General features: G+C 50.3%; 10 protein-coding genes across 10 annotated transcripts; 8 read left to right on the top strand and 2 right to left on the bottom strand.

The window, feature by feature from the left end:
* Positions 1-7: 7 nt before the first annotated feature.
* Positions 8-226, top strand: TRV_07349 (uncharacterized protein; the record flags this gene model as incomplete). The annotated part of the gene is made up of 1 exon (XM_003018613.1): positions 8-226. The coding sequence occupies one exon, from the start codon at positions 8-10 to the stop codon at positions 224-226; it is 219 nt and encodes a 72-aa protein (XP_003018659.1).
* Positions 227-281: 55 nt separating this feature from the next.
* On the top strand, positions 282-1001 carry TRV_07348 (uncharacterized protein; the record flags this gene model as incomplete). Its single annotated transcript, XM_003018612.1, has 1 exon — positions 282-1001. One exon carries the CDS (start codon positions 282-284, stop codon positions 999-1001), a length of 720 nt encoding a protein of 239 aa, XP_003018658.1.
* Positions 1002-1073: 72 nt separating this feature from the next.
* TRV_07347 (low molecular weight phosphotyrosine protein phosphatase, putative) lies at positions 1074-1556 on the bottom strand (the record flags this gene model as incomplete). The annotated part of the gene is made up of 1 exon (XM_003018611.1): positions 1074-1556. One exon carries the CDS (start codon positions 1554-1556, stop codon positions 1074-1076), a length of 483 nt encoding a protein of 160 aa, XP_003018657.1.
* An 824-nt stretch (positions 1557-2380) lies between these two features.
* Positions 2381-5383, top strand: TRV_07346 (chitin synthase I; the record flags this gene model as incomplete). Its single annotated transcript, XM_003018610.1, has 5 exons — positions 2381-2524; positions 2598-4292; positions 4352-4753; positions 4812-5309; positions 5369-5383. 5 exons carry the CDS (start codon positions 2381-2383, stop codon positions 5381-5383), a joined length of 2754 nt encoding a protein of 917 aa, XP_003018656.1.
* A 566-nt stretch (positions 5384-5949) lies between these two features.
* TRV_07345 (esterase family protein) lies at positions 5950-6660 on the top strand (the record flags this gene model as incomplete). The annotated part of the gene is made up of 1 exon (XM_003018609.1): positions 5950-6660. One exon carries the CDS (start codon positions 5950-5952, stop codon positions 6658-6660), a length of 711 nt encoding a protein of 236 aa, XP_003018655.1.
* A 2218-nt stretch (positions 6661-8878) lies between these two features.
* On the top strand, positions 8879-10198 carry TRV_07344 (uncharacterized protein; the record flags this gene model as incomplete). The annotated part of the gene is made up of 1 exon (XM_003018608.1): positions 8879-10198. One exon carries the CDS (start codon positions 8879-8881, stop codon positions 10196-10198), a length of 1320 nt encoding a protein of 439 aa, XP_003018654.1.
* Positions 10199-10821: 623 nt separating this feature from the next.
* TRV_07343 (uncharacterized protein) lies at positions 10822-11508 on the top strand (the record flags this gene model as incomplete). The annotated part of the gene is made up of 1 exon (XM_003018607.1): positions 10822-11508. One exon carries the CDS (start codon positions 10822-10824, stop codon positions 11506-11508), a length of 687 nt encoding a protein of 228 aa, XP_003018653.1.
* Positions 11509-11801: 293 nt separating this feature from the next.
* Positions 11802-12779, top strand: TRV_07342 (uncharacterized protein; the record flags this gene model as incomplete). Its single annotated transcript, XM_003018606.1, has 1 exon — positions 11802-12779. The coding sequence occupies one exon, from the start codon at positions 11802-11804 to the stop codon at positions 12777-12779; it is 978 nt and encodes a 325-aa protein (XP_003018652.1).
* A 166-nt stretch (positions 12780-12945) lies between these two features.
* Positions 12946-14577, bottom strand: TRV_07341 (uncharacterized protein; the record flags this gene model as incomplete). The annotated part of the gene is made up of 1 exon (XM_003018605.1): positions 12946-14577. One exon carries the CDS (start codon positions 14575-14577, stop codon positions 12946-12948), a length of 1632 nt encoding a protein of 543 aa, XP_003018651.1.
* Positions 14578-15449: 872 nt separating this feature from the next.
* Positions 15450-18572, top strand: TRV_07340 (conserved serine proline-rich protein; the record flags this gene model as incomplete). The annotated part of the gene is made up of 2 exons (XM_003018604.1): positions 15450-15679; positions 15764-18572. 2 exons carry the CDS (start codon positions 15450-15452, stop codon positions 18570-18572), a joined length of 3039 nt encoding a protein of 1012 aa, XP_003018650.1.
* Positions 18573-18837: the final 265 nt, after the last annotated feature.

Here is an 18837-nt window from a genome sequence, read left to right as displayed (position 1 = left end):
GATGGCGATGACCGCTGCTGATGCTACTCTCGCTCGCTCGTTTCGCCTTTTTTGCTTCCTTCTCGTCTTTCTTTTCGCCACGAAAAAAGTTGCAGTTGAAAGGATGGATCACGTGATGAGCTTAGTTTTGACGTCGAGCAAAGCAAAAAAAGCTGGAGAAGAAAAAGCAGAGCAAAACAAGCGAGAAAGACGAGAGGAAAAGGAAGAGGCAGAAGACGAGAGATAGAAGAAGAGACGCTGGAAAGGCAAAAGAGGGCGTAAGACGGCGGACTGGAGGAGAAATGGCTGGGCTGGTGTCCCGCGTGCGGCCGGCGTGCCGGAGGTGTCTGTCGAGCGCGCAGCCAACATACAGGATACAAGCTCGGTACAGCAGCAGCAGCAGCAGCAGCAGCAACAAAGACAACGACAATGGCGGCAGGAAGATGATGGAGCTGAGTGAATCGCAAAAGGCGTACCTGAGCAGCGCCCTCCGAGTCAACCACGCCGGCGAGCTGGCCGCAACCCTCATCTACGCGGCCCAGAGCCCCCCCGTCCTGCGTTCGCACCCTCACCTCCGCCCGCTGATGAAACACATGTACGACCAGGAAGCCGGCCATTTCTCAGTCTTCACCGAGATGCTGGCATCCCACCGCGTGCGCCCAACGGCCATGTACCCCGTCTGGCAGGCCGCAGCCACGTTTCTCGGGTGGTCAACAGGCGTGATGGGCCGGGAGGCGGCCATGGCATGCACGGAAGCCGTAGAGACAGAGATCGGGACGCACTACAACGACCAGATACGGGTTCTGGCAGGCTGGATGGAGGACGCCGAGGCCCGCGGGGAGGTGGTTCCGGACGAGCTGAAGCAGCTGGTGCAGACGTTGAAGCGGATCAGGGACGAGGAGCTGGAGCACCTGGATCATGCGGTCGAGAACGATGCAAAGGAAGCCAGACCATACGAACCGCTTATAGGGGTCATCAGGCTGGGTTGTCGAGCTGCCATTCAGATCTCGCAGCGAGTATAAGCGTCTAAAAAGGATGTAGAATGATGCTATGGGGTTGTAAGATATTATACGGGGAAAAACATGAATGATTTTCTAATTGGCGGCATCAACGGCATGCTTCTTCTCCAGATAGTCTATAAACCCGTTGGACAGCCGGGTGACCATGTCATAGACACGGTCGAAGCCGTCTCTGCCTCCGTAGTAAGGGTCAGGCACCTCCTCGCTCTCCCCTCTGCCGCCGCCGCCGGCCAGCCTGTCGGCGTCAAAGTCTCCAAACATCCTCACCTCGGCGAGCTTCCCCTCCTCCTTGACTCTGCTGCGGGAGTACATCAGCGAGTCGTAGTTCTCCTGGTCCATGGCGATGAGGTAGTCAAACTCGGTGAAGTCGGACGTCCTGACTCGGCGGGCTGCATGTGTGAAGTCCGTGATGCCGTGTTTCTTCAGCGTCGACATCGTCCGCGGGTCCGGAGGGTCGTGAAGATGCGCTGCACATGTCCCCGCAGAGTCCAGCTTCGAGAAGGTCACCGTCTTGCCGTCCCTGCTGCTGGCGATGTGCCTGAAGACGGCTTCGGCCATGGGTGACCGGCCTGTCCTGTCAGTCAAACCGTCCACAATCGACGTAGTTATCGTTGTCCCGCAGATCTGTCACATACAGATGTTCCCCAGGCAGACGAACAGCACCGAAACGTCTGTCATCTTGCTTGTCACACGCTGGCTGTCTCTGTAGATGTCTTTCTTGTCGCCGTCTCTACCTGGCCAGCAACCACCTGTCAACGAAACATCAGCCATCCGCCTGCTGCCATCTTCCCCCCAGAGTCACTCACTCACCGGCTACTACCTGCTCGCTATCTGCTTATCTTCGTACCAAGAACCTAGACGACGACCCGGTGTCTGGTAGGTATATAATTAGATCCTGCGCCACAAGCTGCGCGTTGCTTGGTCGACCAGCAAACTTGGCGCAGCCGAAGGCTTTTTTGCGCTGTGGGAGCCAGAAAACGCAGTGAAGACGCCGAAAGCAACGCAGAAACGCAGACGCAGACGCAGAACAGCCACTGCGACCGCGAGATAGACGAAGAGCAAGCCTCGCGCTCGCTTACTATCGTTTCTAGTCCCTCGTTAAATAGATCTTCTCTTCTCTTCTCCTCTCCTCTCTGAGCTGTCTGCTTTGTTCTTGTTAAACTAGCTACATCTGCACCACCGGCAAAAAATGGCCTACAACCGGCTTCACGGTGAGCTCCCTTGCCCCAAATCCCTGAACAAAGTCGTCGCAAGCTGTTTCGCGCAAGCTTGGTGCTTCGTATTTAACGGCCTGCGATCTTCCCTTCGTCGTTTTGTTCGTCCTTCGTTCGTCCTCTCTGACATGATTTCCAGAGCCCGAGCAGGAGCCGCTGTCGCCCTCGATGAATCCTCACCAGCCCGCGTCGCCGTCGAGGCGTTACCAGGGCGGATACCAGCTCGAAGACAACCCCTTTCATCAGCCGGTGCAGCAGCCCATGACACATCTGGAGATGCCCTCGGCGGATAGACTGCAGTACCAGCCTACCGTGAGTTTGTTTTCGTGTGCCGGTTTTGATCATGGTTGTTGGCTCGTGATGTTGACATTGCTGCTCTATATAGTACTCCGTTGAAAACATACAAAACTCATACGGCCACAACGAAGCCTACGAAGAGCAGCATCCATACAGACCGTCTCCCAGGCCGGTTGCTGCAGGTACGGGTCCCCTGGCCCTGTCCCCGGAGGCCCATCATGATGCCTACTATACACAGCCGTACGAGCCCGCAGCCACTCCCCCAGACGACTACGACAGGCAGCACCAGAGCTATCCTCCCAGACAGTACGACGACCATGTGCCTATACTGCACCATGAGCCCTCATACACACCGAGCAACTTCGATCTCTCGCATACACCTCACCCGGTGGACACAGATGGCTACACAGACGACCCTAACATGGCACTGAACGTGGCTCCCACGCCCAGTCCGGCGCCCATCAGACGGTGGAAGACCGTTCGAGAGGTCCAGCTGTTCAACGGCAACCTTGTCCTCGACTGTCCCATCCCACCAAAGCTTCTCAGCCAGATAAACCATGCCGAACCCCCGGAGAGAGACGAGTTCACTCATATGCGCTACTCGGCTGCTACCTGCGACCCGGCAGACTTCTACCAAGAGCGGTTCACACTGCGGCAGCGGCTGTTTGCCAAACCACGACACACCGAATTGTTCATTGTTGTCACTATGTACAACGAAGACGAGTTCCTCTTCGCCCGAACAATGGCCGGTGTCTTCAAGAACATCGAGTACATGTGCTCGCGCACCAGCAGCAAGACATGGGGCAAAGAAGCCTGGAAGAAGATTGTCGTTTGTATCGTCTCAGACGGTCGTGCAAAGATAAATCCACGCACAAGAGCTGTCCTTGCCGGTCTCGGTGTTTACCAAGACGGCATTGCCAAGCAGCAGGTTAACGGCAAAGACGTCACTGCTCACATCTACGAATATACCACCCAGATAGGCATGGAGGTCAAGGGAACCCAGGTCATTCTCAAGCCGCGGCCGGGAATGCCGGTCCAGCTCCTCTTCTGTCTCAAAGAGAAGAACCAGAAGAAGATCAACTCTCACAGATGGTTCTTCCAAGCCTTTGGTCGTGTCCTCGACCCAAATATCTGTGTTCTTATCGACGCTGGAACAAAACCAGGCGGGCGAAGTATATACCAGCTCTGGCGTGCTTTTGACCTCGAGCCCATGTGCGGTGGTGCCTGCGGTGAAATCAAGGTCATGTTGTCCCATGGCAAGAAACTGTTTAACCCGCTCGTTGCCGGTCAAAACTTTGAGTACAAGATGTCCAATATCCTCGACAAGCCACTCGAGTCTGCCTTTGGCTTTATTTCTGTCCTTCCCGGTGCCTTCTCCGCGTACCGATATGTTGCGCTACAGAATGACAAGAACGGCCAGGGGCCACTGGAGAAATACTTTGCCGGTGAGAAGATGCATGGCGCCAATGCAGGCGTCTTCACTGCAAACATGTACCTCGCCGAAGACCGAATATTATGTTTCGAGCTCGTCACCAAGCGTAACTGCCAGTGGATCCTGCAGTACGTCAAGAGTGCAACTGGTGAGACTGATGTGCCGGATCGTATGCCCGAGTTCATCCTGCAGCGAAGACGTTGGCTTAACGGCAGTTTCTTTGCTGCTGTGTATGCTATCCTGCACTTCTACCAGGTCGGCAGGAGTAATCACTCTTTCACTCGCAAACTCATGCTCATCATTGAATTCATATGCCAAACTATCAACCTCCTATTCGCTTGGTTTGCAATCGTATGTGTTCTTTTTTTTTTAATTGACCTGATAAATCATTTGCTAACTGGTCTTCCTAGGGCAACTTCTTCCTGGTCTTCCGTATCCTCACTGCTTCTCTAGGTACTCCCGACCTCCTAGGTAAAGCAGGCAGTATCCTCGGTGTTATCTTCGAATGGCTGTATCTCGCTACGCTTGTGACATGCTTCGTCCTTGCGCTGGGTAATAGGCCGCAGGGTTCAAACAAGTTCTACATGACCATGGTCGGTTTCTGGTGCATGATCATGATATACCTCACCTTTGCAGCCATTTTCGTCACCGTCAAGTCAATACAGAACGAGGCTCGTGAAGGGAAATTCACCTTCGCTACACTGTTCCAAAACCTGCAGTTCTTCTCCATCTTCGTCTCTTTGCTGACTACCTATGTCTTTTGGTTCCTGGCCTCCATCCTCTTCTTCGATCCATGGCATATGTTCACTTGCGTAAGTCTCTTTCCCCCACCTTTTACTACAGATGGGAGACTCGACTAATACAAATTAGTTCCTACAATATCTCCTCCTCACGCCAACATATATCAATGTCCTCAATATCTACGCCTTCTGTAACACCCATGACATTACGTGGGGTACCAAGGGAGACGATAAACCTGAAAAACTGCCCTCAGCACACCTTAAACCAGGTGGCAAAGTTGATGTTGAAATCCCTCAGGATGATGGAGATCTTAACGCCCAGTACGAAGCTGAGCTCGCAAAGTTCGCCAGCAAACCACCCAAGGAGACGCGTGTTGTCTCTGAATCTGAGAAACAAGAAGACTACTACAAGGGTTTCAGAAGTGCTGTCGTCCTCGCTTGGATCTTCTGTAACTTTGCGCTTGGTGCCGTGGTCTTGAGTGCCGCCGGCCTAGAGAGAGTCGACGCAAACAGCAAAGATAACTCCCAGAAAAGGAGCATTATCTACATGGCCGTCGTATTATGGAGTGTTGCAGGCCTATCCTTGTTCAGATTCGTCGGTGCAATGTGGTTTTTGGTCGTTAGAATGGTATGTCCCGCTTACCCCCTTTTCACTCGTGTCAGTTTCAATACTAACTATTTCTATAGTTCCGCGGAGTATAGACATAGACTATCTCCCTTTTACTTGACTTCTATTCCTCTTTGTATATTTTCCCCCACTTTCCACCGATGTATGCCAGGTGGTATGTTAACGGCTTCATGTACTCGATATACCACGCCTGATGATATACGTAAGAAACGTAATTCTGCATTTTTCCCTGTTCCGTTTCCTATCTTCTGCCTCGTCATTTTACGCCCCTTGTTTTGCGGGAACGCATGTATATAATTGCATGTATGTATGGATATGGATATGGATAGGGGGGCTCGAAGGGTTCTGTTTGTTTTTTGTCGCTTTTTCCCGGGATTGCATGGAGTCCGACTTGACGTCTTCATGTAACATATAGACATGATAAACCATGAATACAGTACGATGTTCTTCTGTCGGTGTTAGTTATGTGTAGTGTTCTGATTGTTGGAATGCATTTTATTGTTGCAGTCACAGCAGGCATCGGGGTAAGAGCGTCTGAGATTCAGGGGGAAGCTCTCATTGACACACGCGACCAAAACATTTCACGCAAACACAATGCATCCATCGACAACTCCTTGGATAATTTCAGCTTAATTAAAGAATGGCGTCGTGTTATGGCTATCTATTCTTCTTATGGCTGACGAGTATTGTTTCTATGGTGTTCGCTGGTGGTAAGCCATTCAACCACAAACTATGTATACATACTGACCAGATAAACGTTGAAGAAAACGCAGGCCGTTTAGTTCCCCTCACACAGATCAAAAAATATGTTGCCCTGGGAGATTCATATGCAGCTGGAGTAGGTGCAGGCCCTGAAATCAGCAGTGAATGCTGGCAGTTTGCCGACAGCTATCCAGGCTTGTTGAACCGGAGCAGCTTGCTTCCAGAGGCCCATGAATTCCAGTTCCTAGCATGCTCAGGAGTCAGGATGCTGGGTTTAGACACATACACGAACCGTGCTGAACGAAAGCTGCACAGATCAGTGGCAGAATATATTGAGAAAGTCGAGAATGCAAGCGTTGCAACTTTATCTATTGGTGGAAACGATGTTGGTTTCTTCAACCTCCTCAATGCCTGCATCTATAACTTCTACGGCCCATTTTCGGGCTCGTGCGAGGATAGATTAGACTTTGCCAGTGCAGTTATAGCCAGCAGCCAGTTTGCCGATGGATACAACGCAATGCTAGACTTACTGGTAGAAAAGGGTGACTCCCCATCTTTTAGAGTCCTTGCAACAGGATATAGTGCCTTTTTCGACGATGCACTGACAAAAGATTGCAACGAACACACCTTGAGCTACTGGCCTGGCTGATGGCACCAGTATCTCTCGGTCGAGCTGAGGAAGAGAATCAATGATATTTCCAATCAGCTGAATGACAGAATTGGTCAGATCATCAAGGCTCGATCAGATGACAGAGTGATATGGGTTAACCGGGCGCCGCGATTTGTCAAACATCGTTTCTGCCAGCCAGGAAAGCCGCCTGTCAATGGGGAAGACACCTGGTTTTTCGATGTCGGTTTTCGAAGCTTTGTCCCTGATGACGAGGTTGATATTGAGACCTGCGAGCATGAGTCAAATCTCTCCGGTGACTGGGGTGAGAGAGCGCTGTGCGGAATGGCAATTGTCAAAGCAAAGTTTCCTGAGGCAACGATGCGTGGCTTCAACGACAGTATAGATGCCAATGGTGGTCGGGAACCCTTTGCGCCGAGCACTGCACGACTGTTCCACCCCACGTTACGCGGGCACCAGGCTATTCTGGAGGAGATACGTCGTGTTTGGCCGTATTATTAAGAGTACCTGCAGGTATTACTCAAACAGTTGTCGGTGATATGGCGAGCTGTGCTTTTGAAGAAGTGAAATCTGGTATATTCTTAAAGAATCATGAATAGACCAGTCTGGGTCTTATCTATAACGAAGGATTGCGGTTGTGTATTCATACTCGTTTGTACAGGCAAGGGAGGGGTCCGCCATCCTACCTAGCCATTCTTCATACTTTCAGCAAGACGATAAGGGAATGTAAGTCGCTTAAGATACGTTATAAATGCCTCGGGTATTGAAACTCCCGAAGAAAAGAAAATAAGAGGCTGTATAAATCAGAGTTTGGACTGCACACATAGAGCAATTCCACCAAGGACCAAAATCATCCCTAACCAAGTTTCTACAATTTATAATTAGTTGAAATATTCAGGCATTCTATTGTAATACTCACCTTTTGATATAACTTTGCCTTCAACGTACCACTCCCCCAGGACTGTAAACAAGAATGCAGCTGAATTCGTTATTGGGACTGTAAGACTGAGTTCTATCGACCACAATGTTAGAAAGCTGCTTTGCAAATATACAACAGTTAAAGAAAGATCCAAGAGTGAATACCATGTTTTCCAACCAGTAAGAAGAACCACACACTCCCCGTCAAGTTAATCAATAAAGGAACCGAATATGCCGGAGTGCGCAGGAGATTCACTACCGTCCAGAATACAGAGACAATTTTCTCCTTTATCCATGGAACCGAGAGGAACGATTGCCCGCCGTGTCTCGTATCAGGCTGGTTAACATTCTGTTTAGCTTCGTTCCTCGCATTGAAATCGACTGCCGCGCGGCGGATAAAGGGTGTTGTAAATCCCCATGCTAAGCCGACTAACAGGAAGCTCAGAAGGTAATTGAGCACACCAGGCTGTTCTGTGGGTGGAGGGGTATCTGGGTCCATTTTCTGTTGTGCAACTCCAAGGATTCCCGTGGTATGCGAAGGAGGGTGACGGCGTTAAAGGTTCCCCAGAAATATGGGAGGTTGTTCCTTCCACGTGATTCAGGAACTATTTAAAGTTTAGGCTTATTAATAAAGTACAGGTGCTATCTAAAAATAGACTACTACGCAGAAGGAGATCATACTTGTATATAATTTCTATACTATCTTCCGAGTTGATACGGTATATTGGTTTCCGAGTGCCAAATTCTGACTTTTTCTGCTACAGGATAACTAAGATGGGCAAAAGCACTGGGGATTCTTGATCAATCTCAACTGAGTGCACAGCCACGATGAATTCTTGGCACATCTGATTAGTAACAAACATAATATTTCGCTTAGTCATATCCGCAACCTTGTTTTCCCTCGGGTGGACTTCAACCATCACAACTTGAACTCCTCAAGTGCTGGAGGAGCAGTTTCTGGGTCAGCTCCAGGCTTCTGAACGGCAAAACCAACGGCTCTCAGTGCTATAGTCCCTGCAGGCGAAATAACTGTATACTATACACCTTTTCTCTATTTTTACTTGTACTAACACGTTGACCGAGGTAATAACAAGCAAACGGTCCTCGCGAACTCTTATCATTCAAGCGTCCACGTAAGGTCCAGCCGCCCTGGATACGTTAGACCCCATGAACGACACTCGTCGCTGAAATCGACAAGACCGACATTGTATTTCTTCCAGTTATTCCAGACCTCTAGCTCTGCTTTGTCTTCAATACCGTGGACCACACTGAGCCCTACTCATTCAACTCGCCCAGGCCACGAGGAGAAATGCGGAGTAGGATGCGCATCCGGCACTTTGCAAGCCAGAACTGGCAGACGTTCCGGGAACGTCCGCTTGCAGAGATCTCCGGAGCGGTTGGGGATCTCGGAACCTTTCTGCCTATCCTAATCGCGTTGACAATAAACGACTCAATCTCACTACCGAGTACATTAGTATTTTCAGGAATATGGAATATTCTTACGGGCCTATTTTTTGGTATTCCGCTGCCCGTCCAGCCGATGAAGGCCATCGCAGCTGTGGCGATCGCGGGGAAATACACTGCCGGCCAGGTTGCTGCAGCTGGACTGTTCGTGGCTATCTGCATCTTACTCTTTAGTGTGACGGGAGCTCTGCGCTGGTTTTCTGGGGTAGTGCCTATCCCAGTTGTTAAGGGGATAGAAGTTGGAGCTGGCTTATCGCTCGTTGTATCCGCCGGTGTTACGCTGAAGGGCTCGCTGTCGTGGATTCAACCATCATGGGCGGACAATTATATCTGGATGATTGCTGCCTTTGTTGGCCTGGTAATAACTAATGTCTACCGGCGCATTCCCTATGGACTAACTGTGTTTATTCTGGGGCTGGTATTTGCCATTATACGACTAGCTGTGTCGGAAGGTGGTATCCTACCTGGTTTCCGTTTCTGGAGGCCGTGGCTTACTGTACCGAGCCTACTGGATTGGAATACTGGTATCCTTGACGCTGGAGTTGGTCAAGTACCGCTTACAACACTAAACTCTGTCATTGCTGTGGTGCATCTTGCAGCCGACCTGCTACCAGACATTCAGACTCCGACGGTCACAGAGATTGGACTAAGCGTAGCTGCCATGAACCTAATTGGCATCTGGTTTGGCTCCATGCCAGTATATCATGGATCTGGTGGTCTTGCAGCCCAATATCGATTTGGAGCTCGATCTGGGGCCAGTGTCATTTTTCTAGGGTTTGTCAAGGTAGTGGTCGGTTTGCTGTTTGGCAACACCATTGTCGACCTACTGGCGAAATTTCCCGTAGCACTTTTGAGTGTGATGGTGATTGCAGCAGGGCTTGAGCTAGCCAGTGTGGGCGAGTCGCTGAACACGTCTTCAGCCTGGGACCTGCGCTCGCAAGAAGACAGAGGCATTCTGACTGGACCTATCTCTGGAGCCTCCCTAGATACTGATGAACGGAAGAAGAGATGGACCGTGATGATTGTTACCATCGGAGTGCTGGTCGCGTTTAAAAATGATGGGCTGGGCTTTGTAGCCGGTATGCTATGTCACTGGACTTATGGTATCCCAGCTCTCGTCGACCGGCTGCAGTCTAGATTTTCCCGTGGAAGAGTCAGACTGCCAACCGACAGCTGAACATGTAACCCAAGTGGATATACCTCAACTGCTGCCCAAACGTCTGTGCCTATATGTCAGAAAGGCCTGGATGTTGATATTAACACGAAGTTGAAACATCCGCGAGGCTGAGCATTAAACGCGCGCTTTTCCCTTTACGGTCAAAGATATGGCACTAGACCTGTTTAGGCCATTTATTGGAGATTTCGCCAAGACTTCCCCTATTCCAAGCGCCTTTTGATGCAACGAAGGAGTCGATGATTTGGTAGATTTTATGGGTTCCTTTGGCTTCGGGCGGCTGATGATACCGATTTTGATGTTGGTGGGGCGCAAGCAGGGCATGTTCAGCTGGCGCTGCACCGAAGATCATCCTTCGGGCCGCTGTACATAAATGGCTGGTCGAGACTCCCCGGTTGCTGGATTCCTTCCAACAATCTACTACTATCTCTACCACTGCCCATACTATTATACTGCAACTATCGCGTTAATAGTATACTTGTCTCTGCTTGATTTCCACACCCTCATTATACCTAACTCTATACACATACATCGCTATGGCCGACGGGGTTCACTTAAAAGTTGACGCGAAGAAGGACAAGAAGACCCGGACGTATAGGATTACCTGCGGTGATAACCCTATCCCCATGTACACGGCCGAGATAAATAAAAAGTCGAAGCCCCATGCCAAAGTGATCAAACACAGTGTGCCGTTTAACGGTCACCCGCCACCGCCGCCTCCCATGCAATTCCAGCAGCCTCCACCGTATGGCTTCCCACCACCGCCGCATTTTAACCAGCCCTATAACCAGCCATATCCCCAACCATACAGTCAAACATATAATCAACCATACCATCAACCTTACAATCAACCCTACAATCAAGCTTATCATCCGCCACCTCAGCAGCAGAACCAATCCTACTTCCAAAGTTTCAACAACTACCAACTTCCACCGGGTCAAATTGTCGGTACAATCACATTTCACGACCTTTCTTCTAAAATAGACGTCTCAATCAATGGATGTGATACATCAATGAAACGCCCTGATCCCCTGGCCTCCGGGCGCAAATTTCATACTCGTAGCATGGGAAAGCTGCAATGGAAGGAAGATGGGTTGTTCAGCAGCAAACAGAAGCTAGTGGATGAGAAACGCAACGTGATTGCAAAGTATGACAAGGGCAATGAGGAAATTATTGTCTTACTGCCACCAAGTCAAATTGACCAGCATCTTGATATGATTGTTGTCACTGGTATTGGAATTATTGAGGCTGAAAGGAAGTCGGACAGCGATGGAGAAGCTGTTGAGGGCATACTTGATGTTATCGGAGGTTGAAATGGCTGTTATTCTATTAGTTCTCTCATTATTCCTTCTGTTGTCGCATTCCACTCTTCATTTTTTTGCATACTTCCAAGGCGTTACTTTCCATTGTTCTCTATCGGACTTACTCCGCTTAATGATCAATTTTATGTTTACGTTTTTCCACTTTAGGCATAGCGCCGGAGTCCCCCGCAGTTGTTGAGCCTCGGCCAGGAGCGGTGGAGAGATCGAAGTGCATATAAATCGACGTCGAGATCCTGTCAATTATTCGTGCCAGCTTCAATATACAGAGCGCAAAGGAGACAGCCATGGCTAATACAGTTGATGTTCCTGGCTTGACGGCCGAACAGGCCACTTTTTTCCATGATAATGGCTTCCTCGTGATCCCCGACTTCTTGGACAAAGACCAAGTCAACTCCTTGCTCGATACTACAAACGAACTACTAGAGAACTTTGACATCAATACCCATCCTCTCACCCGCTTTACTACGGGAGATGATCCCTCGTCAAAATCTCAGCATGTTGGAGATGAATATTTCCTTACATCCAACGACAAGATCCGGTTCTTTTTCGAGCCCGGCGCATTCAGTCCCTCTGACCCGTCCAAGCTACTACAGCCTAAAAACCGCTCGGTGAACAAGATAGGACACTCGATACATTCTCTGTCCAAACCTTTCTCAGATGCAACTCACACCGGCCCGGTAGGAGCTCGGAATGCAGCAATAGCCAAGGATTTGGGGTTTCGTGACCCTCGAGTGCTCCAGAGCATGGTCATTTGCAAGCAGCCAGGTATTGGCGCTCCGGTACCCAGCCACAAGGATTCAGAATTCTTATATACGGATCCACCATCTGCTGTTGGATGGTGGATTGCGCTGCAAGATGCTAACATGGAGAATGGAACTCTTGGATTCTGGAAGGGTAGTCACAAGACGGGCAGGATTAGGAAAAGATTCGTGAGGTCAAATGCGGGTTCCCAAGATGCCGGAGGGACTGACTTTGTGGCGTGGGATGGACCGAACTTGCCTGCTGCCATTGATGAGGAGAGTAAAGGGAAGGAAGATTATGTACCTGATGCGTCGGATTATGAACTCGTGGAGATCAAGGCTGGCTCTCTCGTGTTGATTCATGGGAACGTTCTGCATAAGAGTGAGAATAACCCAAGTGACAAGTCAAGGTTTGCGTATGCTTTCCACGTCATAGAGGGGGCTGAAGGATGGAAGTATGATGAGAGAAATTGGCTTCAGCCCCCGTCCGGGGGTTTTACAAGGTTATTCGGGAACCATTAAAGGCTGAGCACTAGTTAAGAACTTTTGTACCCCTTAAATCATATCAACAAACTCCTTACATGAATAACAATATCATAATGCAACGCCAAACAGCCAGGGTGTATCACCAATGTATAAATCCAGGATATGAATATAGACTCGCAAGGCGGAACGAGGATTGACAGGGTCATACTTTCAGCATATCTAGCATCCCCCGTGTCTGCCACGCTTGTTGAGCTCGATCAACCTCTTCCTCGACTCGCCGATGCAGCTTACGTACCATGTTATCGATATGCACTGACTGGCCAAGATTTCCGGAGTAGATATCCAGAATATTCATAGAAACTTCAACAGTTAAATCAACAAGCCGTGGGTCGGGGATGGCTTTGTATACCCATTTCAGTATAGGTTGTAGCGACGTTTCGTCTCGGTTAGACAGAGCGGTCCGTAATGCAGAACGATGCCGAAGGGCAGTGAGTAGTGTGATAATGGTGATCTTATCTCCTCCCTCAAGGACCTTGTCTAACGAGCTGCTATACCTGCCCTTCCGTAGATCATTCTCCCATGCACTCTCCCGCTTGCGCCTTTTCTTTCCCCCTTGTTCGGGATCGATGACGATATCAATTCCGTCACCAGCAAAGTCCATTCCACGTAGCCGTTTCTCCCAACCTTTACCTTTACCCTTTAGCCTGTTCTTCTTTGCAACTTCGCGGTCATGCTCTTCTAGTTTCCCTTCGAGTAATGCTTTCATCTCTCGTTCTCGCTCCCGTTCACGGGCTTTTTGCTCTCCAGACAGTCGGGTGCGGATTGAAAGGACACCGGATTGCATGCCTACTGCGATATGTTTATCCTCTCTCTGAGGACCAGAGCTGATTACTCCCAGGGAGAGAATGGGGGATGGATATTTAGTTCCACCAACAACGTTCCAGCCAGTCGTCTCAAAGACTTTCATGTGGCCGTCGAGGGAACCGCTGACAACTCTACTTCCTTGTGAGGCCACTGACAAGCAAGTGACTGTCTTCTGATGGCTGCTGATCATGTGTAGTGGCTTCCCAGCCACTACGTCCAGGACAGCAATCTGATTGTCCGCAGAGGTAAGGACCGTCGTACCGAGAGGCATAGGCAGCACGCTCTCTATCGGCGCAGGCATCTTGAACGTCATCACTGCCCGGCCTTCTGCTCGAGTATCCCATAGCCTAACCGTCTGGTCATAGCTGCCGGAAATAACCAAGTTCGATGACTGGGCGCCGGGCATAAATGTGCCGCTTCGGACATAATCTGAATGTCCCGCAAAGCTCCTAACGCTCATTTCAGTAGGTAGATCCCATAGTCGAACAGTCCGGTCATCACTGGCAGTCAACAAATCCGTAGCACAGGACGGCGAAAACTTCGCTACCCATGTTGGTTGCTTATGTTCCTTCCATGTCCGCAATATCGACCGGGAATTGATATCGAAAACCTGTACGGCTCCAGTCTCGTCTCCAGCGACCAGGACACGGCCGTCAAACCGTACGTCCGAACATCGTGTGTTATCATCAAACCGAGTAATAGTTTTGAGCAGTTTTCTTGTTCTGATGGAGTAGATCTGGACCCGCGCACCCGTTGTTACAGTGAAAATATCTGGCGGTTGGATAGCGGCGGCCGATGACGAGGACGTGGGCGCAAGTGGCTGGGATATGTGTGTTATCGGCGTGTTGGAGGGAGATGACAGAAGCAGAAGGGACTTGAAAGATCGCCAGTATAGCTGCTCCGGAGTGAGTCGGGTGGTGGGAGTGGTGGGTAGCTTCACCTGCGGCAGGGGCAGGACTGGCGCAGCCATTGCAGCGAATAAAGCCGCGTATAGCTCAATTGATAAGCGGTGTATCGGATATGGACGCAGAAATCTATTCCTCCATGCCCTGAGCTTCCGTCCTTCACTGTTACCTGTTCGTCTCCGCCCGCTTCTCGACTGTTTCTTTCTTCTCCTCCACGGGTCTTCCGCCTTCTAGGTCGTTTTTTACTCTTGCGGAAAAAATAATTTTTTATATCGGACTCCGGCGCTATGTTTACCCGCAGATCTCTTACTAAGCAATAACGTGACCGTAGGGCTGAAGTGGGTCCCACACGTGATCCGTCCCAGCCACCCAAAAGGGGAAAGAACCTGATTGGTCGCGCCTTCCACCAGCCACCATCTTTTTTTAAACTTTAGCTTAGTCATCTTGTGTACTGCCCAAAAGTTTGCTTTTTCTTGCAGGCCAAAAAGCAAGAAAGGGACGAAAGCGGAAGAAAACAACGTCTGCTCTTCTTCTCTACCAACTTGTACACACTCTCTCTGGTTGGATACAGGCTATTCTTCACTCTTTTTGTCTTGCTTTTGCTTATCTGCCGTGCATCTTGTCCCTAGCTGGCGGCACAGTTATACTCTGGAGCCATCCAATCTATATATGCTGCTAGATAATGCCCTAGGCAAGGAAGCTGTTGTGGTACGTCACCTAGCCGACCCTTGTCCATTGATATTCTTGCGTACCCTAACCAGGCTATGCTCTTCCTCTGCCGTTATTATATTATGTTCCTTGTTATTGAACGTTTCTGCCTCTGGAAAACTCCCTCTTCCTTGTTTTTTTTGTTGTTGTTTTGCTTTCTGGGAGGGGATGATCTGCTGACCATGTCATAGCCCTCGTTTTTAACCGACAACATTCAACTCCGCCCAGCATGTTAACAACTGCGACGAAATTGGCCCTGGGCCAGCATACCGCGGGGATATACGCCGACATGTCTATTGACGGGCCCGAAATTGGCACGCTGGTCGCCGTTATCGACCGCGCGAAGAACCTACCGAACAGGAAGACCATGGGGAAGCAGAATCCCTACTGTGCTGCGCGGCTGGGGAAAGAGGCGAAAAAGACAGAGACGGATATGAGAGGCGGGCAGACTCCCAAATGGTATGAGCAGAAGCCACGGTCCACTCTCGACTACAAAGGTGGAAAGCTGCATTTTCTTGTATAGATGCTAATCGCACGGTATAGGGACCAAGAACTGCGATTCACCGTTCACTCCTCGCCCGATTATTACCAGCTGAAGCTCTCTGTCTTCAATGATGACAAAAAGACAGACCTTATTGGAGAAACCTGGGTGGATCTCAAGAACGTTATCGTACCCGGTGGCGGGCAGAACGACTTGTGGCACAATTTGCAGTGCAAGGGAAAATATGCGGGCGAATTGAGAATGGAGCTGACGTACTACGACACTCGGCCCAAGGACGAAGCAGTCATTGAGCGAAGAAAGGAGGCTGCTGCTGCCGAGAAAGCTGAGAGGAAGGGCATACCTGCCCCACAGAAGCCTCAGCCTAGCTCTAGGAGAACCAAAGGGCCTAGGCGGAGACCATTGCCAGTTGATCCCACCGGCTCGGCCCCCTCACCGTCCCATCAGTCGCCTAAACCAGCAGTTCAGCCAGGTCATCCCGCACAGCCTGGCCACAGTGTCCCCATTAGGCCTCAACAGATACCTAGCAACATACCCCATGCCAGCCAGGCTCAGCCTGTGCCAGTACAGCATGCTGTCGTCCCCAGCGCTGCTCGACATTATGAGACGCCAGATGACCTGCATCGGCAATGGGAGGAACCTGCCCCTACGCAACCTCAACCAGCTTATCAACACAATCATCCTCATCAGCCTCAGCAACACTACCATGGTGATTATGAGAATGCATACTCCCAGCCAGAAGTTTCTCAACCGCCTGTGCAGCATCAAGCTCCAGCTCCAGCTCCTTCCGTGTCAGCATCAAGTAACCATTCATACGGCAACCCACAAGCCGACTATTACCGTGAGCCTGAGCGCCTAGAGTCTCATCAGAGCCACCATGGCCAGCATATGGAGGGCCATTATTCCCAAGCTGTTGTTCCTACGAGTCACCACAGAGGCCCATACGAGACACCGCCAAGGAAGACTGTTCGTCAATCGGTTGGCTCGGACCCTCGACCAAGTAGTCAGCATTCTCATCCCCCAGTTTCCAGGGGATCTACACATGGTACTCCGGACGGATATCACCATCATCGTCCTTCTCCCGAGCCTCACCAGCTACAGCTCACACAAAGCCCCGCCAACCACTCTGGTGCTCATCATCACTACAGCTCTTCAATGCCTAGAAATGACGTGTTTCAGGAGAGTCCCTTGAGAAATTCCATGAGACAGCTGGAGTACCATCCGGCTAACAGTCACGGCTATACAGGCCATGGTTATGGCCATATGCAGCCACAAGTTCATGAAGCAGATGAAGAGCACGACCTTCCACCGCCACCCCCAATCCACCGTGACGGGCTTGGGAGGCAACCGAGTCCAGCACAGCTGGGGCCAACTCAAGCTATGGATCTCCAATTAGCACATCGCTCTCAGTCGATCCCAGCTCTGCAACAGCTCAGTATCGGTGATTCTAGAAATTCCCATCGATCAACTGGAGAAATGCATCAAGAATATGTTGCTTATTCTCCTCACGCCGCCGCCAACAGAAGGTACAGTACTTCGCCGATTCCAAATGAGCAGACCTATTCCACCTCTCCAACACCATCATATCATTCCATTGCTCAACCCCAGGAGTCGGCACTAGTTTCAGAACGACCAACCACCTCTTGCGGTGAATCGATTCCATCCTCTCTCATTGCCGGCGTTGAGCAACAAAATTCAAGCTCGGATCTTATTGTTGCCCGGCGCCGGAGCGATATCTCGATGCACTTAAGCCATATCAACGACCATCCGACCCAAACGACAGCAGACAACAGAGTTTCCCGACGACAGAGCCATGTTCCACCTCAGCAAACGCCAAATCGTGCATCTCCCTCACCCGTACCAGAGCGCAAATCCGTCTCGCCTGACCCTCGACAAGTTCCCGCCCGCAAATCTTTGAGCCCACAGCCACCCCCGGTTGCTAACCCAGATTCCCTTCAGGGGGTACCGTTTGGTCCAGATTCATACGACACGCTGAATCCCAATGCTTCTCTCTCTTCGGCTTTAATACAGCCTGCATCACCGTACGAAACTCCGGAGGAAGCCATGGAAGCTGCTCGTCAGCATGAAGTCGATAAACTGCGTGCTCTTGGACCCATTATTGGCAATGACGGTCGAGTCATTGATCCATCTGACCATCTTCCTCTTGATACCTGGGCGCCTGAGCCAGAGCGAAAGCCTAAGAAACCAGGAGTAGTAGTTCGGTTCAAGCATACCTCGCACACAAATACTGTTGGCCCTCGAGTAACAACAGCACGAGACCGAGCGGCCACTTCATCCAGCTCTTCCAGGAACTCGTATCAGTCAAGCAGCGGTACTCCCCCAGCAAGGCCTCCCAAACGTATCACGTATGCTCCTTTATCATCCAGTCCTAGCAATGAGAGCACTGCTACCAATAGCGCAACGGACCGTCCATCCTCTTCATCTCGTCAAGGGAGCACCAGCCCACTTCCTCACCGGGAAAGCTTCTCCTCGAACTATTCCTCGCCTGCGAATGTTATGACTCCTCCTCACTATCGCGCACGCCAGGCAGCCCAGGCCCAGGCTCAAGCCCAATCCCAAGCGAACCGGCGTTCGCCTTCTCCCTGCCCTTCTACCCGTCCTCTTCACTTGCATTCCCCTTCCCATTCCAACTACTACCAACAAAGTGGCCCACCTATCCCAGCTAAGGTACCTGTTCATCCCGGCTCAGACACCTATACCAATGGTGGTATGGGAGGTAATCTAGACGCACTAAGCGAAGAAATGAAGAGAATTGACATTGGGCTTGGTAAAAGCTCTGGCGCACTTGTGAGGAAAGGACGACAATCTTACGCTGGACATTATGAACGTTAATGCCGACCCGATTGAAACGTGAGATGAATGCACGAATATACGGCCTCGTTCCATGGTTTGCCGATTTCCATCGTTTCACTTAATATAGCCTGTTGCTTCCCCGTCCCTAATTTATTTCCCTTTTCTATTTTCTATTATCACTCTATTCACTTATACGTTGTCATTTTTACCTGCTTGTTGTTGTTTCTCTGTTTAAGCAATTTGCATATCGATCGGATCTGGAGCGGATGGGCAATTTCTTTGGCATGTTTGTTTTTGTCGTTGT

This window comes from Trichophyton verrucosum (genome assembly GCF_000151505.1).
Source record: "Trichophyton verrucosum HKI 0517 chromosome Unknown contig00997_1.f1.exp, whole genome shotgun sequence".
NCBI classification, from domain to species: Eukaryota; Fungi; Ascomycota; class Eurotiomycetes; order Onygenales; family Arthrodermataceae; genus Trichophyton; species Trichophyton verrucosum.
The sequence above is the reverse complement of the archived record's forward strand: the minus strand, read 5'-3'. Positions and strand labels throughout refer to the sequence as shown.